Source organism: Grammomys surdaster, unplaced genomic scaffold (genome assembly GCF_004785775.1).
Source record: "Grammomys surdaster isolate TR1022 unplaced genomic scaffold, NIH_TR_1.0 130, whole genome shotgun sequence".
In the NCBI taxonomy this organism is placed as follows: domain Eukaryota; kingdom Metazoa; phylum Chordata; class Mammalia; order Rodentia; family Muridae; genus Grammomys; species Grammomys surdaster.
The window spans coordinates 9319692-9344629 of record NW_021604588.1 but is presented as its reverse complement, the minus strand read 5'-3'; the positions used below and the strand labels follow the sequence as shown (position 1 = coordinate 9344629).

The following is a 24938-nucleotide window of genomic DNA, read 5'->3' as shown; positions in this document are numbered from 1 at the left end:
CACTTATGGTGATTTTATTTATCTTTTTTTTATCCTTAGGCAGAGCCTCAAACACCAGTCGGTTATAAAGAGCCAGTTGAAACACAAAGAGATAATTTCTAGTGTGTGTGAAGACATTCTTTTCTCCTTTCATTCTTGTTTACAGTTAGCTGAGCAGATAACACAGCCAGCTGCACAGGTAATGTAGTCCAATGACACTACAAAGGAGAGATATTATTTTGGCAGTTATTGAATCTATTTTTTTTAAAGATTTATTTATTTCGTATATGTGGTCATACTGTCACTGTCTTCAGACACAGCAGAAGATGGCATCAAATGATCATTACAGATGGTTGTGAGCTACCATGTGATTGCTGAGAATTGAACTCAGGACCTCTGGAAGAGCAGTCAGTGCTTTTAACCGCTGAGCCATCTCTCCAGCCCAGTTAATGAATCTTATTTGAACATACAGAGTATGGTTTAGGGTTTTAATTTTTGTTAAAAAGATATATAGAATTATTTGCAGCTTATAATTATTTTTTATATTACATAAACTCCTTTCATTTCCTATGGCATTACCTACCTACCATCTTTATGTTCTTAGTCGTTGGTCAGAGCGTTCTCCTCAGAATCCTTTTGTTCATTTCTGCCTAAGAGCAAAGTTTCTGTTTCTGTGTTTTACATTTATTTAAGGACTTCCTAATACAGACATTATCAACCCTTCTGTCACCAATGCATCACAACATTAACAGTATGTGCATGCTTACACATGCTTGTGTGTTTATTCTTTTAAAATTGAAAGATACATTTCTTTTGATTTCAGGAAGTTACAGTGTTGAAGTGGCATCACATTTATGAAATAAGACTGTGTCCCTAAATATGTAGAATAGGGTTCTTGGAAATTACCATCTTCCTATAAAAGTATATATACAGTGACTTTTTGGAATATTTTGAAATTTATTCACATATCCCTGAGTTACAAGATTAATGGGCTCAGGAACTAACGTAACTTTTATGGGAAGATGAGTTGAATATTTCTTCTCCAAATGACAGTAACACAGGTCCTCCTCTTACAGACCTACAACTGACAGAAGATTCCTTTGTGTATGTGTCCTTCCCCATCCCAGCCTTGGGGATAGAAAGGTTTAAGTTTAATTGAAGTTCCCAGTCTGGTGGCAAGTACTGGTAGAACAGGGATAGTCAGAAGGATGAATTACAGAAGACTATGTTGTGATTCATTTGCCCTGTTTTCATACTATATTACATTACCGTTAGTATTTTTATTTGCTCTGTGTAATGAATGCTTGGGTCACTTAAGTTGAAAAACATTGCATTACCTACTTGGTGCTATATTTTGTTAGTATATAGATCTAGAAAGTTGATAGTCAAAATATAATAACAGCTAAAATTCATGATATAAGTGAACAGCATTATTTTATGCTTCCACCAGCAGTTAGAGAATGTCATTATTACCCAACTTTCTCCCCAGCTCATGAATACTATGTAGCATGTCTTTTTAAGCTTCGTGTCAAGTAGCCCTCAGTCCTTCTCATTCCATAAGATAGATAGTTAGGGTGTAATTTTTCAGTACTACTCATGGGTAGTTGTATCCTCTTTGCTCCCCATTGCCTTTTTTTTCCTTTTACCTTTTCTGCATCAGTCACCTTCATCTTTTGATTAATTTGGTTCTCATATAGTAAAGAACTATAATAAATTATTTAAATTTCACTTTCAAACCAGTAAGATTATAAGTTACAATTCCTATTTAATTATGCAGAATTTAATCTATAAAATATCTCTTGTTAACTGGTAGGAACAAAACAATACAGAGAATAAATATTTTCATGGAAAATTCTACAATCCCTTTGTTTACTAAGTTGTTTTACAAAATTATGATTCATTTATAGGTTTAGCTAATTTTACATTATATTTCTTTTTGGAACAGGATAATGCTGACTACAGATTATTTCAGAAAACACTGAAATTATGTCGTTTCTTTGCTAACTCCCTTTTGCACTACACTAAGGTAAGGCTCTTTTTTATAATACAAATATGTAAAACACTAAATTTTAGATTGTCCTTTTGTGTACGGCAGGATGGGCTTCCATGTGTGTGTGTGCACATGTGGTAGTCAGTAGTTGACATGGATTGTGTTTTCTGTTTATCCCCACTTTGTTTTTTGAGGCAAAGTGTCTCACTGAACCTGTAGCTTGCCATTTTTGGTATCTTGCCAGTGAGCTCCTGGAATCTGCCTGTGTTTACAGCCCAGTGCTGGGGTTACAGCGCGCTGTGCCAGGACTGCCGCACTTCCTTTGAATGTACTTTTGAAGTTCATTTTGAAGAGGTTATGGTTTAATATTATTTATGTTTCTATTATATTACTTATATTGTTAGTGTCATCATTGGCATTTAAATTTTCTGAACATTATTTCTATAAGTTAAACAATTTCTATAAACCAAAGTCAATTTGAAGAAAATAAGTTAATTTGTATTTAAATACTATTTACAAGTTATTTCTACCATATTTCTGAGTTAAGTTCAACTTCAAATGTTTATACCCTTCACATGTGTACGCACGTGTATACACACACACACACACACACACACATACACACACACACAGACTCACTTTGGGTATTCTCGGAATAATTACGGTATTTGAAATAATGAGAATAGGTTAAATAAGTTATCTAAGATGAACAAACAGTGAAAGTAGTTTTATTATTGACAGATGTTAGTGATTTTTAAAAAACTATTACTCAAGTTAATATTTTTAATTTAATTTATTCTTTGATGGTTTCATATATGTGCATAATGCATTCTCATTTTCACTCTCCATTAATTTTTCTTATCCTCCTCCTTTCCTGCAGAACTTCTTCCTAAGACCCTCCCACATTGATGTCTGTCTTTTTCTTAAAGATTTGAGATATTTTTGTGTTTTTTTTTTTTCTCCTCCAACATCTCCCTCTTCCTACATCCCTGGCCACCCAACTTTATGATCTTTTTCTCTCAAAAACAAAATAAAACAAAAACAAAAACAAAACAAACAAACAATGGCAAAACTAGACAGAAGAGATGAGCCTCAGTAAGTGGCAGCTGCTAATTGTGGGTGATGGTGGCTCTAACAGTCCAGACTGAATGCATAGCCTCATGCTCCCTCATGTAAGCTTTTTATATTTGAATGTGGGATGTCCAAGTTTTTATTCTGTATGTTGTCTGTGGGGGTATGAATTAGGAAATCATGTGACAACAAAGAATGAGTAGAATTTCTCTATTTTAGGAATTTCTTCCTTTCCTGTCTGATTCTTGCTGTATTTTGCACCAGCTTTATCTTCAGATATACAGGTAAAAGGGAATAATACTTTATGGTTACTGAAGTGTAACAGTGCTACTCACTTCATGTAAACATAATGCTTATCTTAACTAAAATATTAGAATGAATTTTTAAAAATATTTCAGTAAGGTTTTACTCGCTTGTTTAAAATACTGGGAGATGGATACTTTTGAAGGATACAGTCCATGTGACCTTTACTTGTTTTTAACTAGATCTTTAAAGTGACTAGTAAATAAATGGTATGGTGATAAATACCAAAGCATTTGTATATGAGTGTAATGCACATACACACACACAAATAATTATATGTATATTGTATTTATGCATTTTGTGTGAGGATAGTTCTGTTTTGATGGATCTAGAAATTTACGTGGAATTATAAAGTTAATTTGTAGAGGTTTTAGCAGCAGATATAATACAATAGACAAGGTAAATAGTAAATTAAAATCAAGCGAGCAGAGTTACAAAGACTGAACAGATTATTAAGGGCATATAAGATAATATAAAATAATCTGATACACGTATTAGTGTAGATTCATAAGAAGAGAAAATGGAGGCTTTTTAAAAATTGACATAATGCCTGAATGTTTTTATAACTTTAAGGGTTTGTTTTGTTATTAGCTTTGTATAGGTTAATGCCATGAAGTGATACTCTTTTATTTGTGGAGTTTATCTCAGTAATGAGAAAAACTCATGTTTTAGATGTGGTATTTTAAACTTTATCCTCTAAGTTTTTACTAGGAACATCTCTGAGGAAGAATCACAGAATCGGATAGAGAATGATAGACAGAAAGAACTTGCTGAGACTCAGGAAGAGTTAATAGAAGGGTATGGAATAATAGAAGAGCCTTTCCTCATAATATCTAAGTTAGTTTTATGAGCATGCTTTGGAGTATGCACATGCAATGACGTCCGTCTGTCTGTCTGTCTGTCTGTCTGTCTGTCTGTCTGTGTCTGGAGTTCAGAGGGCAATTTGCAGAGTTTTTCTCTCTACCATATGGTTTTGGGGATCAAATGCAGGTCCTTGGTCCCAGATGCAGGTACCTCTAGCCACTGAGCCATCTTGTTGGCCATAAAGTTTTATTGTAGCTTCAATATAAAACAAAGCATAGTTCTGTGTAAATTAAAGAACTTTTTGCAGCTGTTAGTTTTCTCATTTGGAAGTTGAGGTAATTACAGCATCTGCTTCAGGGGTTTTTTTTTGATTATGGTTACTTGTACAAAGTGCCTGATGTGGTACACTCACTTTCTTACTTCACTGGTACCTACAAGAATTGTCTGTGTGAAGTCACCAAGAAGCTGTATCCACCAGAGTTCCTCATTTTCATTCAGCTAGTTTTAGGAAGCTAGAACACTCAAGGAGTAAGAGTACCAGTCAGTCTTTCGTATTGGACAAGTATGTTGTCATGATTTTGGTTTTACTAATTTTTATTACACTTTTATGAGGTTTAAATTAGAGTTGTATGTTGTAGTAATTATTTAAAATCAGCCTCTGGTCAAGCCGACTATCTAAGCTGCAGCGGCTCTGCCTAGCTCAGCTGCCATGTTTCACGGCCAGAGGCCACGTGCGTGCTGCAGCTAGAACCAGCCCACCAGAAACACCAGCCCTGCTACCCACAAGACACCAGTGTGAGAGATGGCTCTGCCAATCTTCCATGCTGTCTCCGTGAGGCTGGGCATTGCCCAGACCATTCCACCATCCATGCAGGCCCAGTAAGAGAATGAGACTCTAATGCTTAAAGATTAATCAAAGGCTTTATATGTTTGGTAATGATTAATAGCAAGATGCCCTCTCAATCAGAGGTGTAACCCAATACCCAACCTAGATATACCAACTTCCTTTGACAGTGGGAGACAGTGAACATCTGCCTCCATTTTCCCTTCTCTCATTTTCCTCTCCTGTCTCCTAGTTCCTCCTCTTCCTTCTCCTCTTCCTATTCCTCTTCTTCCTCTCCTTACTCCTCCCGCCTTAGCTCCTCCTACAGTAGTAAACTAGCTCAAAAAAGTCTTTAGTTAAGGGTTACTCACATTGATCGTTCAAGTTAATTTAATAGAGTTTTAAATTAACACCAGAACCTGATATCTGTCAGTTCATTGTCCAACAGTCCCAACCTTTTTTATTGCTGACACCTGTTCCCTGATGTTTATAATTATTTTTGTCACTGAAGAAAATGGAAGCAGTTAAAAGAGAGCTTGTATATACTTTTTTTAAATACCTGTACTTCAGCTCATATAGTCCCTCACTGCCCCAAATTAATTCTACATGTGCCTGAGACTAGCCTCTTTGTGCTCTGGATGTAATTCTTTTATATGTTCAGGCAACTCTTGAAGATAGTCCCTTTGTTGTGTACCATCAACCTGCCCTCTCTACTGGGTCATTTTCATGAGTATATAGGACATGCTACTATTTTCTCTATTTCAGTACAAAACAATCTCTCAATTCTCCATCCTTTTCAAGATATACTCTCATTTCTCATTACATTCCAATCTTCAAACGACTTCTTCAAAGAACTTTCTGTTCATTTTCTGTAGATGAATTTTAATCCAGCAACATGGCTGCTCTGATCTTGGTCTGTGTGATGGCTGGAATGTAATATGCCCTTAGTACACATCTTTAATCTCTCTGGCTGTAATTATTTAGTACATACACACCATTAATCCCACACAATGACATCTAATTGAGGGGCAGACAAAGCGATGAATCAGAGAAAGATTTGACAAAATGAGTCAGAGATAGGATACACACAATGCTTCATGCCCAGCTCTCCATGCCCAAGTCTGAGGAGAAAAGCTATTTTTTTTTTTTAAGAGTGTGCAAGAAGAGAGAGTCAATCTGCTCAGTCAGTCAAGAGTCAGTGCAGTGGTTTGGTTCATCATTTGGGAGCCATTGCAGGGAGTGCAGTGCAGTGGAGTTGATTTTGTTCATTAGTTTATGCCATTCAACGCAGGTCAGCAGAGGTAATTGAAGCCAGAGAATAAGAAGGAGCCAGAAGATTAGAACAAATGGCAGAGTTAGTTTGAGGCCAAGTAGAGCAGTTCAAGCTGAGAGAAGACAGATTGAATCAGTCAACTTGGAGAAGCGCTTGAGCCAGAACAGCTGAGTTGAATCAGCCAGCTAGAGTTCAGAAAGAACTAGAAGAGGTAAGCTTCAGTAGTAAACCTCTGAGACAACAATTTAGGTGAATAAAAGTAACATTTACAATTTTCCTTGATAATTTTTTTCTTTATAACATTTAGATCTGCTGTGTTAGAGTAGACTTCACAATTCGTGAGGAATATATTAAAAAACCTACAGTTATTACAGAAAGATAAGTGGTACTGGTTTCTCTTCTATGTTTTCTCATACATACATATATTATACATAATTTTAATAGGGTTTGCATGTAATAAAAGAGAACCACTGTAATAGTATATTGTGGGAATTATGTGAATCGGTCTGTTTGTCCATAAATATTTTACTTTACTATGGCTACCTTTTGATGTGAGACGAGTGAGGTGAGGTGAATGACAGAATCATTGTGACGTGTTTAGGCTACTATGTAAAAGTATCTTGAAGACTCGTACTACCATACGTCAGCAGTGGAGCTGATAGCTGAGAAGACGCCTAGTGAACCATGAGTGGCTAGTATACACAACAGCGCTATACTGGACAAGGGGCTATTGCATCACAGTTGGGGTGGCTCAGGACAGTGTGAAATTTTATCATGTGACGAAGAACAGCACACAACTCAAGATTTGTTTTTTTTTTTCCTGTGTGTTTTTCATTTAGTGTTCTTTAGACAGTTGACTTCAGGAAACTAAAATCATATATACAGGGAGACTGCTGTACAAGTTTACTTTTTTGCTTACTGTCCCATCTCATTAAAATGTAAACCATGTAAAGGGCAGTGCTTTTTATACTCTGTTCAGTATTACAATAGTACTCTCCTCAAATAGTGCATTCTGCTACATAGAAATTTAAACATTTGTGAAATAGTGTACAAAAACATCATTTGACTGAAAAAGAAAATATTTACTCAGTAATTATAGTTCTTGTCTGTTTCATTTTTTTGATTGAAAAAGAAAATTTTTACTCAGTAATTATAGTTCATGTCTGTTTAATTTCATTGCCTGTATTTTATTTTATTCTTTCATTACTTATTCATCTTAACAATCGAACATCTTGTTACATGTCACAGAGGAAGGAATACAGGATTAAGGAGGTCAGATGAACAGAGTGACACAGATAATTGTCTATAAGTGAAAAGTGCTTCTCTTTTTCACACTAGAAAGAATTCAGATATTTGTTAAGTGTATCCTTTTAAATGTTATATGTTAGACAGTGCTTATAATTGCCACATTTTTACCATAATTAGTATCAAGTAATTGCAAAAATGTTGAAATTTCATTTCATATAGATTTTAGTTGAAGTTTAGTTTAAACTCCATTACTGAGATATTTCTATGAAAGCCTTTTTAAACTCCTTTAGTTGTATATTGTTTCTTTCTTAAAGAGTGTTAGCTTCTAAGAAACACCATCAATTTATAGTAAATTCAGAATTTACTAATCTTAAAACAACTATTTTACCTTATATTTATTTTAATTAAATTTATTTATTCACTTTTGTTTATTTGACATAGAGTCTGTACTCTGGCCTCAGAGTCTTCCTGCTTTGGGCTCCTGAATGTTGAGATTACAAGTGTGAGCTATTAAAAGCAACTTTCCATAGTAACTAAGCCAGAATTTATCAGTCCTATCTTTTTACATAGGTTTACTAGTTGATATGTTATTTATGTTTATTGTTTTCTAAGATACCGCCAAGTGGTATTAGAATACTTCAAAATAGTACTAGATTTCTCTAGGAAATATTTTCTCTATAGAATTATAGCTGTTATTTATTTTCTAGATCTTCATATCTTTCTGTTATCAATTCAGTACTTTGAGATTTTTCCTATAAAATATGTATTTCACTCTGTTATGCTTTTTTTGTACTACTGTGACATGAGCTTGTAATACATCTATGTAAATCTAGAAGATGGCTATTGAATGCATAAGGTTTTTCATCTTTGCAGCAAGTTTCCTCCAAGCCTGTATGCTGCCAAGATTTCCAAAGTACAGCAGGAGGAGTTAGCAGGCACTTTCCTCGTGGTACTGGACCCACTAATCAGTCAGCTGCTTAAATTTCAGCCTTTTGTGCAGGCAGTTTTGGCTAGTAAACTTGGTAAGCTTCAAAACATTTAAATCATCTCCTTTATTATGGCATGTCAGACAATTATTTCCCTTTAAGCAGTCACTATTTTGTGTTATAAATTTTATTTAAAATTTATTGTAGTTTTATTGAAACATTGTTATTAAGTCATACCTCTACTTTCTTTATATAAAACTATCAAATTTCTGCTGAAAATATTTTGGATATGTTGTTTACCAGTTTGTTTTAACTTAATGTATGGCTTCATTACCGAAAAGACCTGCCCTGTGAACTGCAGCTCCCACAAGTCCTACTCCTGGTTGTTGTCATGGATAAGCTGCCCTCTCAGCCGGAGGATGTACAGACCCTGTGGTGCACAGAAGCTATGGCTAGGTAACATTTTGTTTATATCTAATCATATTACCAGTGGCTTAGGGGTCTCTAACATTTGAAATGGACTTGAATTTAACTTTTACCCAGACATGGTGTGTGCCTGTAATTCCTCCACTACAGGAAAAAGTATAAAAAGAGCTATGATGGATATTATATAGTAAGTATCTCCTGGGAAACATCACTTGTCTTCACCCTCTTTCCCAGCACTAATAGTCTAAGCACTAATTTGTACTACATAGATTATTGCTATGCTCCTAATTCTTCATCCTTCCTCTTGGGTGGTCTGGTTAGTCTATTTTTGCAAACTGGGATGACCAAGGAGTAAAGTAATCTTCAAACTTGTAAATTTTGCAACCTGTTTGATCAACTTTGATATCCTATTTTATTTAATAAAAGTGTACAATATTTTTGTTACTTGAGAATTTCATACATGCATACAATATATTTTGATCATATTTACCTGTATGTCTCACCCATAAATTTCTCTGCCTGCCCACTCATTCCCAACTTTGTGTCCTCATGTGTTTTTATAACCCACTAAATCCAGTTTATGCTATCCATATCTTCTTGGGTGTGTGGCCATCAAGTAGAATATGATTGACTTAACCAGGAGCCACACTTTTAAAGAAAACAGACTCTCCCTCTGTCAGAAGGCATCTACTGTCAGTAGCTACTCAGGAGCAGGGACTAGTGAGATACTGGATGCACACACACACCCTTCCCATGCATGGGACTAAATTGATCTTTTAATTAAGCAATTAATCAATCAATTAACTAACTTTGACCTGACTGGTTTCCCCTCCCTCTTCCCAGTCCTTCCCCTCACCTCCCCCTGCTTTGCATCCACTCCTTCCTTCCTTTTCAGAAAGGGGAGGCCTCCCATTTATCAACTAGCCTTGTCATATCAAGTTGTATCCATTTGCCTATAAATTTCTTGATGTCATTGTTTTTAATAGCTGGGTAATATTCCATTATGTAATTGTACTACAGTGTCTTTTTTTCATTCTTTGGTTAATGGACATCTAAGTTGTTTCCAGTTTCTGGCTATTATGAATAAAGCTGCTAGGAGCATAGTTGAGCAAGTGTCCTTGTAGTAAGGTGGAACATTCTTTGAGTATATGTTCACAAGTGGTATAGCTGGGTCTTGAGGTAGATCTATTTCCAATTTTTTGAGACGGCACTAAATTGATTTCCAAAGTAACTGTAAAAGCTTGCTCTCCCACCAGCAGTGGAGGAGGGTTTCCCTTGCTCTACATCCTCACCAGCAGGACTGGTTGCTTGAGTTTTTGATCTTAGCCAAAGATAGAATGTCAAAGTCGTTTTGATTTGCATTTCCCTGATGGCTAAGGACATCGAACATTTCTTTAAGTACTTACCAGCCAATTGAGAATTCTCTGTTTAGATTTGTATGCCATTTTTTAAATTGGGTTATTTGGTTTGTTGGTATTTAGTTTCTTGAATTCTTTAAATATTTGAATATCAGCCCTATATTGGGTATGAGGTTGGTGAAGATCTTCTAATCTGTAGGCTGCTGTTTTGATCTTTTAATGGTTTCCTTTTTTTAAAAAAGGATGCTTTTCAGTTTCATGAGATCTTATTTATTAATTGTTGATCTTAGTGGTCCAGCTGTTGATGTTTGGGTATTCTCTTCAGGAGTTGTCTCCTGTGCCAGTGTATTCAAGATTATTTCCCATTTTCTCTTCTTTCAGGTTTATGAATTTATGTTGAGATCTTTAATCCACTTGGGTTTGAGTTTTGTGGAGGGTGATAAATATAGATTTATTTGCATTCTTCTCCTTTCAGGCATCCAGTTAGACCACCATCATTTTTTGAAGATGCTTTCTTTTTTCCATTGTATAAGTTTGGCTTCTTTGTATAAGTTTGGCATAAAGTGTGCATAAGTGTGTGGATTTACTTCTGGCTCTTCAGTTCCCTTCCTAAGATGTCATACCCTTTTTGAAAACGTTTTTCAAGAAAATTTTTTAAAGATTTTATGGCAATAAATATATTTTATTTTCAATGTCTGTGTACATATACATTTTCAATGCAAATTATTACTGATTTATATCTTTAGACATTTTGATTCTCTAAAGTAGCCCTATACATGACATTATTTTACCTACTATCCGTTGACTACTATTAATGCTGGGCTCAATGTTCTTAATTTTCCTGCAGAATGTCTGTACTCAAAGCCATTTTCTACAGTTTTGGGCAGTGTTCTAGTGAACTCTCCCTGCCTACTCATTTACAAGGAGTAAAGAGTAAAGGACAAGCTGAGGTGCCCGTCACTTTGTATCAGCATGTTTGTGTTCATATGTGTGCATTTGTGGCTTCTTTTCATCCCTCATTGTTTCCTGAGCTGGTAAGTGTGCTATAAACTTGATAAAGTGAAGTTTATACTTTCTTTTTTTCATTGAAATTATATTTGCTATGTAGAAGAACATATGAGAGTTAATGACTATTGTAAACCCCAGTCACCTCAACTTGTACATTTTGTCCTTTTGTTCATTTGTGTTTTAAGAGATAGTTATTCTTGATACATAAAATACTAGATAGATATGCTATTTAGCTAAAATACTTGATAAAACATTTTGCATTTTACACAGGGAGGTATAAGAAGATCCTGTGAGAAGTGGAGAATATAAGAAGGGGAATTACCTAATGTGCTAGTTATATTTCTGCTGCTGTAATAAAAAGAAACTTAAGAAAGGAAGAATTTGTTTTGACTGTTAACACAGAGAGTCCATATAATGGGGGAGGCATGGCCAGAGCAGGAAGCTGAGAGATCACATCTCAACAACACACAGGAAACAAAGCTCTTTGACAGTGGAGCAAGTCTGTAAACTCTCAGTGTCTCTCTCCAGTGATGTACTTTCTCCAGCAAGACTTCATGTCCTAAAAGTGCCATAGCCTCTCTTGACCATGTCACTAACTGCAGACTAAGTGTATAAATACCTGAACCTGTGGGGGACATTTTTCATTCAAACCACTATACCTTTTCATAAAAAGTAAATAGTAATATGTAATACTTGGTTTGTTATAGATGGTTTTATTGTTAATGGAATTAGAGTGGTAAAAAGATTGAAAATATTTTAGGAAAAATTGCCATGTTGCTTGAAAGCTTTTAGAGATGGTCTTTGTAGATTACAAGGGTTGAGTTAGCATACTTAAAATTAGTTTCTGTTCCCTTCAGTTCAACACAATGAGTAGCATATATTAGGTACTCAATAGATAAAGAAATGGTACTGTGGTTCTTTTAGAGTAGCATGTAGAAGGTTCCCACTGAGGATCTTATTAAAGTCTGAAAGTGCTTTCTGATTTGGTGTGAGAAATAGAATGTTTGTATTTCATAAGCATCTGCCTAGTAATAAATTGAAATTTATGTTTTTTCATTAGGATGCTGCTCTATTGAATGCTGTGCTTAGTACAAATATGAGTACCTCTTTGTTAGCGATGGATGTGTGGTGCTTCCTTGCTCGGTAAAAATCTCATATCAGAATTGGATTGGGTTGTGGTAGTGACCAACACTAAATAATTTTAAGTTCATAGAAAAGTTGTTGTTTTAATTTTTAATAAGACTTTACAAATGATGAGATTTCATGTCACTAAGTTTGGAAACAGGTGTCTTTAGTTTTTTTTTTTTTTTATGTACAAAGTGAATGTTGGGGCAGTTTTGTATATTATGATGTTTTTTGATGGTGAGTATCCAATTTGAACATGTCTAATTTGAAGTCCAATATGTCTAAAATCCAAAACTTTGAGCACTAATGGTTAACGTAAAAAGTTACATTCCTTGAAACTATTTAACTTCTAAAACTACTAGAAATATTAAATAACTACTACCTTCAAGTTATGTATATAGCCAATTATAAGAGATAAATAAGTTTAAATATTCTAAAATATGATAAAATCTAAAATCTGAAGCACTTCTGGTATAAGACATTTCATTCAGATCCTTTATCGGAACTTGTAGTAGTTCACATGTCCTCACCAGAGTGTTTCCTTACTCCTCTGCCTAACTGGAAACTCAGTGCAGTTTTTTAATGTCACAGATACGGATCTGCTGAACTTGGTGCACACCATGTTACCTTAGTGGCTCATCTGGTAAGTAAAATTAAATGGCCTAAAACACTCATTTTATATGTTTTCTTTTGAGATAATATTTTTTGGATGTTAATAAAAATGGTAGAAATAATAGCTAAATTTAATGCTAATTAATATTATCAGCTAATTTAATTAATGCAAATGCTAATACAAAAATGTAAAGATCCCAGTGTATAAAGTGTAGAAATTTTCTCATTTTCAGACTTTTGGAGTTCCACTCTTTGTTGAAAAAAAAAAAAACTAGTTCAATTGAAAATGAGTTTAAAATATAATGTAAAGTAAAAGTGAAAATGTTGTGATGTTGGTGGCTAAATGTTCATCTGTTTCTCTTTAATATAACTGAGGTCTCCTATGATTCTGTTATATTTTAGTCAGAATGGTGTGAAAGGGATTCAGTGATTATGATCAGTGTTCCTAGGAAAAGAAATTAGGGTTGTCATGCACACCAGAAGAGGGCATCAAATCCATTACAGATGGTTGTGAGCCACCACATGGTTGCCGGGAATTGAACTCAGGACCTCTGGAAGAGCAGTCAGTATTCTTACTGCTGAGCCATCTCTCTAGCCCTGTTTTTTAATCTTTAATGGTGATTTTTTTTTTTTTAATTACGAGATGTGTTCCACATGAAGTGCTTTTGACCTTTTGTCATTGCTTTTCTCCCTTGCCTTTGATATGGTCATCTCTGCACCCATCCACTCTTTGTTTCTTAGTAGTTACTGTGTCGTACATGTCTGCATTTTCTTTTAATGATTTTACACTCCAGTGATGAGTAGCAGAATCTGAACAGCAGATATTCCTGCCTCTGTAGCTCACATCCAGGTATTGGAAAGCCTGACACATCTTGCACACAGAGTGATCTCTTCTATGTCTTATATCTTAAGTCTTTGTTACTTATTTTTTAGATTTATATGTGTCAGTGCATGTATGGGAAGGTAAATGTCGATTTCCACAAAAGCCAGAAATATCAGATCCCTCAAAGCTGAATTAGAGGCAGTTTTCAAGTGGCCTGATCTAGATACTGGAAACCAAATTCAGTCCTCTCTAAATTCTCACTGCTGGGCCAACTCTCCAGTTCCTCTTAATTTGTATTTTTGAGACCAAGCTATCTTTAGACTAGGCTGAACTTAAACAAGGTGTTCTTACCTCAGCCTCCTGAGGGTTAGGATTGCCTTATAGATGCTAGCTCAACTTTCTCTGTACATGACTGTGCTTAGATCTTTAAAAATTGCATAAATTATTTTGAGTAGCATCATGAACACACCAAGTTATCAGAATGATAATTGCAATGTTTTAATGTTACAATGTTCTTTCTCATTAAAGCAACCAAATTTCTTTAAAGCAAAAAAGTTACAGAGTAGCCCTAAATTAAAATTTTAAATTAGCTGTAATTCTGTCTCAGAAAGGATCATCAGTATTTTGGCGTATAATTGTGTTTTACAAACTGACTCTCTAGTTTTAAATCATTCTCTTCTCTCTCTCTCTCCTGTCTTTCTAGATTAAATCTTGCCCTGGAAAATGTATTCAGCTTACCAACCTATCCATACTGTTGAAGCGTCTCTTTTTCTTCATGGCTCCACCCCATCAGGCAAGGATATTGTCTGTGTCAAGTGTTTTCAATCAGCTGAGAGAATGGAATTCAGATCCCCTACTCTTTATTCTGTTTAAATGTAATATAACTGGAACATAAATTAACATTGATGCTTTGGTAGTTAATTTTAAGTCTGTATAGGTTTTGATATTTCTGTTTCAGGTTACAGATAATCTGAATCAGTCTTCTTGGAATACTTTTTTTTTTTAGATATCTTTAAGGTACTTGTGGGCAGTGAGTTAGCTTTGTATCTTTGTTTCATTTATTTATTTATTCTGCTAGGCTTTGAATGATGCATCTTAGCTTTTCAGAGTAAATAAAATTGATTTTTAAGGAAAATTACAAGTATGATGAGCCTTAGTTGCTCGATGTTGTAAAGTCACCAAGCTTTACCTTGATTGAGATTCCTGTCTCAAGGGCTTGAGCAGCCTTGTACAGTCTCTTTGATGGGCACCATTTGAACTCCAGTAGCAGGAGAGTGTGTGTGTGTGTGTGTTTAAAAAATAAGTTTCTGGATTCTGATCAGATGTAGTGGTGAGTGTGAATAGGCTCTGCAGTTTGCTTTTGTTAAGCACTTAACGTGATTCTGACATGGAGTCAAGCTTGGAACCCACTAGATAGCTAGCATGAAAAAAATTTGCCTGTAAAGCTCTTTGGCCTTGGCTTGAATCCTGAATTAGAGCGGTAATACATCATTAACACACATCAGATTGGATATGTTTTACTAAAAACTGACACATGCTAAGATGTGTTTCTGTTTCTATGGGGAGAAAAACAGTTGGATATGTATTATAATTCAGTACTCTTATTTTACTTGTTACCTGATTGAGGGAAAAGTAATATACCTTATTTAAACATACTAATAATTGTGTGTTATAGTTTCACTTCTGTTGCTGTGATAAAACACTGACAAAAAGCAACTTTAAGGAAGAGAGACTTGATTTGGCTGAAATTTCAGGTAAAAGTTCATCATTGCAGGGAGGTCAAGGCAGGAAATTCAGACAGCTAGTCATATCACATCCATAGTCAAGATCAGAGAGAAATGAATGCAGACATGCTTGGATGCTTGTTCTTAGCTCAGTTTTCCACTTTTCTCACAGTTGAGGACTCCCTGCCTCAGGAATGGTGCCTTCCATAGTAAGCTGGATTTTCCCATATCAGTAACTTAATTAAGACAACCCCTACAGGAAAATCTAAATATAATTGAGTCTCCCTGCCCAGCTAATTCTAGATTGTGTTAAGTTGGCAATTAACGGTAACCATCACATTGTGCTACTATTTTTATGTAAGGTATAAAGTATTACATTTCCACTTTAAGACCACAGGTATATTTCCCTTCTTAGTTTTAAGGAGGAATCTAAATTTTCTGCATAGTGTTTCCTTACACTTCACGCTTCTTGGTTAAACTGCCAACTCTAACAGTTTTAAATATTTAAAATGATGTTTCAACCTTAGGGTAGAGTCCTGAACTTTTCTTTTGTTTTTCAAGACAGGGTTTCTCTGTGTAGGTCTAGATGTCCCAAACTTAGCTCTATAGACTTGGCTGGCCTCAAACTCACAGAGATCCACCTGCCTCTTATCTCTGTATAGCCCTAAGGGCTATACAGAGAATGCTGGGGACTTTTAAGTGATCAGCTTAGTAACACCTTTAATTTTTTTTTTTTTATTTTGTAGGACATTGTTATATGTCATTTAATTTTTAAAAGGGGACCTATTCATTGATTCATTCAACTTTTATTCTAAGGAAGAATGGTTTTTGAACTGCTTTCTCTAGTCAACCAAATCATGGGTTTGCTGATGTTTTGTTTTTCTGCTGAAGGTGCTGATTTCTGCTTAGTAAGTACCTTCAGCTCTGAGGGACCCATTTTTTCCACCAGTCCTCTGTCACAGCGGATGACCACACAATCTCTTGCTTGTTTTGTCAGCTAAATATTTGCTGCAAATTAAATAGAGTTCATCTATAATATAATACAAAGGTCTGACTATCAAGTTTAATGTATTGCTTTGGACTTAGAAGGGATTTTTTTTGTTTAGTTTTTGATGTTTGAGAAGTTTTCATATATTCAGTGAAGTTTAGATCCTGTAAATTGAATTATCTTATCTGAAGAAAGAAATTGAAGAAGATCTCAGAAGATGGAAAGATCTCCCATGCTCATGGATTGGCAGGATTAATATAATAAAAATGGCCATCTTGCCAAAAGCAATCTACAGATTCAATGCAATCCCCATTAAAATCCCAACTCAATTCTTCACAGAGTTAGAAAAGGAAATTCTCAAATTCATATGGAATAACAAAAAACCTAGGATAGCGAAAACTATTCTCAACAATAAAAGAACTTCGGGAGGAATCACCATCCCTGACCTCAAGCTGTACTACAGAGCAATAGTGATAAAAACTACCTGGTATTGGTACAGAGACAGGCAGGAAGATCAATGGAATAGAATTGAAGACCCAGAAATTAACCCACACTCCTATGGTCACTTGATCTTTGACAAAGGAGCTAAAACTGTCCAGTGGAAAAAGGACAGCATTTTCAACAAATGGTGCTGGTTCAACTGGAGGACAACATGTAGAAGAATGAAAATTGATCCATTCTTATCCCCTTGTACAAAGCTCAAATCTAAGTGGATAAAGGACCTCCACATAAAACCCAGATACACTGAAACTAATAGAAGAGAAGGTGGGGAAAAGCCTCGAATACTTGGGCACAGGGGAAAAGTTCCTGAACAGAACTCCAATGGCATATGCTCTAAGATCGAGAATTGACAAATGGGACTTCATAAAATTGCAAAGTTTCTGTAAGGCAAAGGACACTGTCAATAGGACAAAACGACAACCAACAAATTGGGAAAAGATCTTTACCAATCCTTCATCTGATAGAGGGCTAATATCCAATATATACAAAGAACTCAAGAAATTAGACTCCAGGCAACCAAATTACCCTATTAAAAAATGGGGTATAGAGCTTAACAAAGAATTTTCAACAGAAGAAACTCGAATGGCCGAGAAGCACCTAAAGAAATGCTCGGCATCCTTAGTCGTCAGGGAAATGCAAATCAAAACAACCCTGAGATTCCATCTCACACCAGTCAGAATGGCTAAGATTAAAAACTCAGGTGATAGTAGATGCTGGCGAGGGTGTGGAGAAAGAGGAACACTCCTCCATTGTTGGTGGGACTGCAAGATGGTGCAACCACTTTGGAAATCAGTGTGGCGGTTCCTCAGAAAATTGGACATAGCATTACCCGAGGATCCAGCTATACCACTCCTAGGCATATACCCAGAAGGTGCTCGAACATATAATAAGGACATATGCTCAACTATGTTCATAGCAGCCTTATTTATAATAGCCAGGAGCTGGAAAGAACCCAGATGTCCTTCAACTGAGGAATGGATTAAAAAAATGTGGTATATTTACACAATGGAGTATTACTCAGCTATTAAAAACAATGAATTTGAGAGGTTCCTAGGTAAATGGATGGAACTAGAAATTATCATACTGAGTGAGGTAAGCCAATCACAAAAGAACACACATGGTATTCACTCACTGATTATTGGATATTAGCCCAGAACCTTAAAATGCCCAAGATGCAACTCACAGGCCACATGAAGTCCATAAAGAAGGAAGACCAAGTGGGGGTGATTCGGTCCTTCTTAGAAGGAGCAACAAAATACTCAAGGGAGCAAATATGGAGACAAAGCGAGGGACAAAAACTGAAGGAGGGGCCGTCTGAAGACCTTTCCACCTGAGTATCCATCCCATGTGCAGTCACCAAAGGTAGATGCTGATGTGGAAGTCAGGAAGTGCATGCTGATAAGAGCCTGATATGGATGTCTCCTCAGAGGTCTTCAAGAGTCTGACATATTCAGAGGCAGATGCTCACAACTAGCCATTGAAGTGATCATGGGGTTCTCAATGGAGGAGTTAGAGTGAAGACTGAAGGAGCTGAAAGGATTTGTGGCCCCATGAGGAGAGCAACAATACCAACCAACCACAGCTCCCAGGGTCTAAACCACCAGCCTGGGAGCACTTATGGAGGGATCCAGGGCCTTAGCTGAATATATAAGAGTGGAGGGCCCTGCTGGGCACAGGTGGAAGATGAGATCCTTGACCTCATGAAGGCTGGACGCCCCAGGGGGTGGGAGTTTTGAGGGTGGGGAGGTGGGAGTGGGGGGGTAGATAGAGGTTACATCCACAAAGAAGAAGGAGGAGGTGTGAGGGGATTGGGGGTTCCTGGGTGGGTGGGGGATGGGGTAAGGGGACAACATATGAAATGTAAATAAAACATCCAATAAAAAAATTAAAAAAAAAAAATACACTTAGTGGCTGAGCAGTGGTGGTGCATGCTTTTAATCTTGGGAGGCAGAGGCAGGCGAATTTCTGAGTTCGAGGCCAGTCTGGTCTACAGAGTGAGTTCCAGGACAGCCAGGGCTATACAGAGAAACCCTGTCTTGAAAAACAAACAAACAAACAAACAAAAAATACACCAGTGTATTTTTTTCATTGGGTTCTACAAACTTAGCAGTTACATACATTATTTTTCAACCAAAATCTAACTAAATAACTTAACATTTAGATTATTTTTTGAACTTTGGGTTTGTTTTTATTCCATCTTCTTGACATCTATTTTAACAAAACAGTATTGCTTTTCTGCTAACATAGAAAGCACTTTAGAGTGTATTTTAATGGAAGAACAGATTTATCAAACAACCATTTTTTTTTTTTAATTTTGTTTTGTTTTGTAGCTTCCTTTTGGGAAACTAATTTAGTATGTCCTCTAAGGCAGAGCAGGGCCAGCGAAGCTAATCCATTTGAAAAGTGGATGTATGATCTTGGCTTTATGTTCTCAAATGCAGTAAGCTAAGATAAAAGCCAGGAGAGTGGTGAATTAATTTTGTCATCTGGGATACTAGTTTGACTTAATTACTCATTAGGTAATGAGTACTTGTAATACAGCAGATCTAATGGATAGAAAGAAGATAATATACCTAGTGTGAATAATAATGAAAAACATCATTTCATTATTATTAACACTCCTTTTTGTATCATGCATTTTGTATCATACTTCATTTAAGCATGATTTTTCAATTTGGAAACAAATATAGTAGCAATAAAAATAGTCATGCTCATTTATGTTATGTTGGTACTGTACTCAGTGATCTTTCTGTGCATTTAAGAAGCAGGTTTAAAAAACAAATGTTGGTTGAGACAAGATCTCACTTAGTATGTGTCTCTGGCTGCCCTGGAATTCACTGTGTAGACTAGGCCAGTCTTAAAGCTTGTAGTGATCTTTATGGCTCTGCCTCCTGACTGTGTGTACGCACCTCCACTCCTGGCATAGATGCTGACGTTAGTAGTTAGATCTTGTGTACTCGGTCATTCATTAGTCTCAAGTTTCTCATTTTTTTTCTCAACTTATTTTAGGTGGAATTTATCCAGAAATTTTCTCCAAAAGAAGCAGACAACTTGCATTTGTGGCAGTATATTTCCTTACAGGCATTGTCTGCTGATCTCAGGAAGCAAGTCGCATGTGAAGTGGTCAGAGTATGCACAGTGCATTGCAGGAAGTGGCTGAGCAGCTGTCATACTTTGGCAGAACTCGACTCTCTGGTGAGATAGTGTGATTAATTAGCAGTTTACTGAGTCTTAAGTACTAGCTACAGTCTCCGTGTATATGCTTGCTTTCAAAACCTAGCAGTATTTTTAGATCTATACATTATAAAAGGATCGTTGAGAAAATTATATCGATTAATGTAAGTTGTATTGTTGAGTGGGAAGGTTTTCTTCTATTGGGTAAGGCACATTTGGAAAGCATGACTGCACATCACTTACTATTTTTGCTAGCATCTGTCTGAATGAAGCAAATACTGTCACTTCTCTCCCCACTTGGGCAGAATCTCATTATTGCATAGCCCAGGATGGCTTTGAACTCAGCCTCTTAACCTAGTCTCCTTAGTGCTGGATGGTAGGTATGTACCATTGTAACCAGCTTAGACATAATTCTTTTATTTGGTAAAGTACAATATGCACTTTATAGAAACCTGTTCTAAGCCTCTATGCATCTGTCTATTTGCTTCCTCATAAAACACAACCAGAGATTCATCTATAAGTAGAAAATACATGAATTTTTAAGATGGACAAGATACAGTATACATGCAGTTGAACTTTCCACTTCAATCTTGATTTACTTATTTCATTAATTCAACAAATACGCTTTGAGTGTTTTTATGGAGTACGTTTTGTTTTAATCATTGAGGGATAGATACAACAGGAAACAATTAAAACCTTCTATTCTTGTAGATATATATTCTTGCTAAGCAGTAACCAGTATAATAAATACCTCTTTATGGTAAGTATGCAAAAACTTAATAGAGATAAAGTATACATTCAAGGACTTGAAAGCTTTCTTTTAATTTTTGATTAGAAGTTCCTCAGGGCATATGTTTTCATACTGAGTTATTCTTCTGTACTGTTGTAAAATGGCAGCTGGCTATAATTATTAAGATAGTTTAAAACATTTACATAAAACCAAAGAAGTTGTTTACTTTTTTGGTGTGGCTTTATTTTGCATGAGTGGGCTAATGTGTCATTTGTACTTAATGTACACTAGTTTCTAATTAATTGTTCAGCAAACTCAGTCAATAGACTCTCAATATGCATTACACTTTTATAGTAAATAATATTTTAGGTGTGTTAGGTACAAGCAGTAATTTTCTAAAATTGTGTAACTCCTTAAACAATGGCCAAAACTCCCTGTATGTATTTATTTGTAAAGAGAAATGGATTAATCTTGAATGAGTTGCTATAAGTCAATTGCAACATGAACATGGATATTAAAGTACAGGATTCAAGTCAATGCAACTGATTATTAGATTCCAGTATGGCCTTCACCCTAGACACACCGCCCCTAGTGCACCCCTTCAGTGCAAGTCAGAAATAGATCTGAGTATTTGTTTGTAGATGCAAGAGTAAGTCCAGAAAAAGATTGTTTTCAGTTTTAAATTCTAGACGGTGTATTTCTTAGGAACTTTATTTGCCTACACAATGTAGTGTTTTTGTGGCATCTCATGGTAAAACACCAGAAATAATAAAAATCTAGTAACCTATATAGATTTCTGGGTGCATGGTGTGAAACAAAAAAAATACAGCTTTTCATTGAATAATATTTTAAGTTAGACTTGTTCAATGAGTTAGGTTTTTATTGCTGTGACAAACACAATGACCATAAGCAACATGGAGAGGAAAGGGTTTATTTCAGGTTAGAGTCCATTATAAAGGGACTTGAGGGCAGGCACTCAAAGCAGGTCCTAAAGCAGAAGCTGTGGAGGACGCTCGTACTGGCTTCCTTCCCATCACTTACACAGCCTACTCTCATCTATAGTCAGGACCACTTGCTCACGGGTGGCACCTGCTCCTAGTGGGTGGGGTCCTCACACCAATAACCAGTCAAGAAAATGCCCTACATGCTTGTTCTCAGATAATCTGATGGAGGCATGTTTTTAATTGAGTTTCCTCTTCTCAGATAATTCTGGCCTATGTTAAGTTGACAAAACAATGAAAACAAAACCAAAAAAAGCCACAACAAGGACACCATATGTTCAAAGCCTAGTAAAATTCAATACTGTTGCTATTTTAAATGGCAATTTCAAAATAGTCTGTGTGAGTTGTTATAAAATGTTATAAGTAACTCATACAATGTTTATAATTGGGCCTCTGGTCCATTAGGCTAGATTTAAACTCACACTATCCTCTTTTCTCACCATTTAGAACACAGCACTTTCTGTTTTGCTTACTGTATGCAGTTCCGCTGGAGAAGCTTTGGATAGTAGACAACTAACTGCAGTTACTGAAGTTGTGGGCCAGCTTTGGGCTTTTATAAACATTGAACAAGTAAGGAAGCTACTCATTTCTCTAAAAACTACAAAATATTGACAAGAGAATATTGCAATTTTCCTAATGATTACATTTTCTAATTTCTTGAGGTGATGTGTGAAAGTTGTGATGAATTCACTTCATTGTTTTCTCTCTTAGGCATTTGTTGTATTCGTATATGGGATAAAAGAGCGTGTGTGTGTTCTTGTGCGTGTGTGGAGGCCAGAGGCTAACGTTGGGCATCGGCTTTACTATGCTGCACCTTAGTTTTTGGGATCGTGAACCTGGAGCTTCATTGAACTCCTGGGATCCCGTGTTTGTTACTCCTTCTTCCAAACACTGGTTACAGATGAGGCTGCCTCCCTCAGCTCCTGTGTGAGTGCTGGGGTCACAAGCTGAGCCCCTCAAGCTGACTGAGCCATGGCCTTAGGCCCTTTCAGGAAGGTTTGATTGTTTGGTTTTGAAGTGTGTGATAAAATGCTAATATTAAACCTGACCAAAGTATCAGTCACAGCCCATGTGCCTATGTTTATGAATTTGTTAGACCCCTTTAAAAGAGTAAGTTTTGTTTTGTATCCCCCCACCCCCTGTGTTGGATTAATGTCTGTTTGTGGTGTGATTTTGAAGTTTTCTTAATAAAACAATGCAGATGACAGGAGTGAATCGACTTAAAAGTGGAGAGGCTAGCAAGTGGACAGAGCTAATCTGTACTCCTCTAGCAAGTGGACAGAGCTAATCTGTACTCCTCTAGCAAGTACAAAGCTAGGAAATCAGTGACCTTAGACTAAAATTAGAACATGCCCTCTACTTACTGTTGTAAACTTAGATTTCTCATTTAAAGACCAGAATGCAATGTATGTTTTCTCTGGCTGAACTTGTGACCTCTGGCAACCAGTGGAAGCTGAGAGCCAAACCTAGACTTTGGGGAAGTAATAGAAATTATTTTGCAAATAATGGCTTCTTGAGGTCACTGAGCTACACCTTAAGCACTGCAGAAAGACCAGGTTTTATGATCCATTTTTATGGTCACATTACCATCGTGCAGTGGTGGCACTTCAGCAAGAGGGTGCTACTGATATTTATGTATTGCTCAGTAGCCATTCAGCATACCTGTGCTGGGATGTGGCTTCAGTGCAGTAGGACATAAACACTAACAGTGAAGAGGTGGAGTTGCACCAGCATCAACAGATGTACAAGGTTTTCAGCGACAGACAACATTCATTAGACCCTCTTTAAATCATCTGGATGGCTCCTCGGTTTCTTAGCCGTGTGATCTTGAACAAATATTTTCCTCACTCTGTTTTCTTCTTCTTAAGATGGGGATGATATTGTCTACCACTTATAGTTGATGTAAAACATAAAGGTGCGGTAGTAATTATGAACCACATATGTCGACTGGTATATAATAAATGCTTAGTAAAATACTGATATTGTAGCTATTCTCACGTGTCTTCGTTAGGCTTTCTGTTGTGATTAAGCACCGTGACGAAAAGCAACTTGAGGAGGAAATACTGCATTTTACATCTTACAGCCTACCATCCAGGAAAGTCAGGGCAGGAACTCAGGACAAGAACCTAGTGGAGTTCCTAGCTAATGCAGAAGCCATGAAGGAGTGATGTTTACTGGCTTGCTCCTTACAGCTTGCTCAGCCTGCTTTCTTACAGCACTTAGGACCACCCACACAGAGGTGTCACCACCCACAGAGTGCTGGGCCCTCCCACACTGATAGTTTTTCAAGAAAATGCCCCGCAGTTTCTCTGTAGGCAGTCTGATGGAGACATTTTCTTAATTGAGGATCTTCCCAAAATAACTTTAACTGTGTCGAGTTGATGAAAAGTCTTACATCATGTAATTCTAAATTCTCACCAAAATTACTTTTGTTTCTTGCTGAAGATAATCAGTCAACCCTGTGTTCAGCAGGCATTTAGCCTTTTACTTCAGCTGCTGGCAGTTTTCATCCAAACTGTAGATCTGCAGCTGATAAGTCAGGTAAGATTGTTTACTTACTGTTTGTGAGCCTGCAGTGATTTATCTTGTTTACTTGTAACCCTTTCTCCCTTCCGTTTTCTTTCCTTTCTTTCTCCCTCCCTCCTTCCTTCCCTTCTTCCATCCCTCCCTCCCTTCCTTCCTTCTTTCCTTCCTTCCTTTTTTTTTTTAAAATGACACTAAGTTTTATTGAACCCAGACTGGTCTCAAATTCATTATTTAGCAGAGGATGCCATTGAACTAACTTCTCACCCCCCAGCCTCGACCTTTAGAAAACTGTGGTATCACCCCAAACTTTTTGTGTGATGCTGGGGATTGAATCTAGGGCTTTGTGCATACTAGGCAAGCATTCTGCCAGCCGAGCTACATCTCTAGCGCCTGTAATATTTTCCTCATAAACTGAATGTATCAGTATCCCTTGTTTTCATCAAGGTTGTCACCTAATGTCTTTCTTCCTTCCATTACTGTTCCTGCTGCTTGGCTATATCCTGGGTAGTTAGCTGCCACACACAA

The 24938-nt window shown here is 36.5% G+C and overlaps 1 protein-coding gene across 1 annotated transcript in view; it reads left to right on the top strand.

Moving 5' to 3' along the window:
- Positions 1-24938, top strand: part of CUNH1orf112 (chromosome unknown C1orf112 homolog) — a 42811-nt gene that overhangs the window by 12062 nt on the left and 5811 nt on the right. The window contains exons 8-19 of the mRNA XM_028758104.1: positions 40-178; positions 1925-2005; positions 3260-3324; positions 8365-8513; positions 8759-8873; positions 11049-11235; positions 12270-12352; positions 12926-12977; positions 14473-14562; positions 19992-20177; positions 22335-22457; positions 24333-24428. Of these exons, the coding sequence (XP_028613937.1) occupies positions 40-178; positions 1925-2005; positions 3260-3324; positions 8365-8513; positions 8759-8873; positions 11049-11235; positions 12270-12352; positions 12926-12977; positions 14473-14562; positions 19992-20177; positions 22335-22457; positions 24333-24428 (1366 nt within the window). The remainder of the gene's footprint in view (positions 1-39; positions 179-1924; positions 2006-3259; positions 3325-8364; positions 8514-8758; positions 8874-11048; positions 11236-12269; positions 12353-12925; positions 12978-14472; positions 14563-19991; positions 20178-22334; positions 22458-24332; positions 24429-24938) is intronic.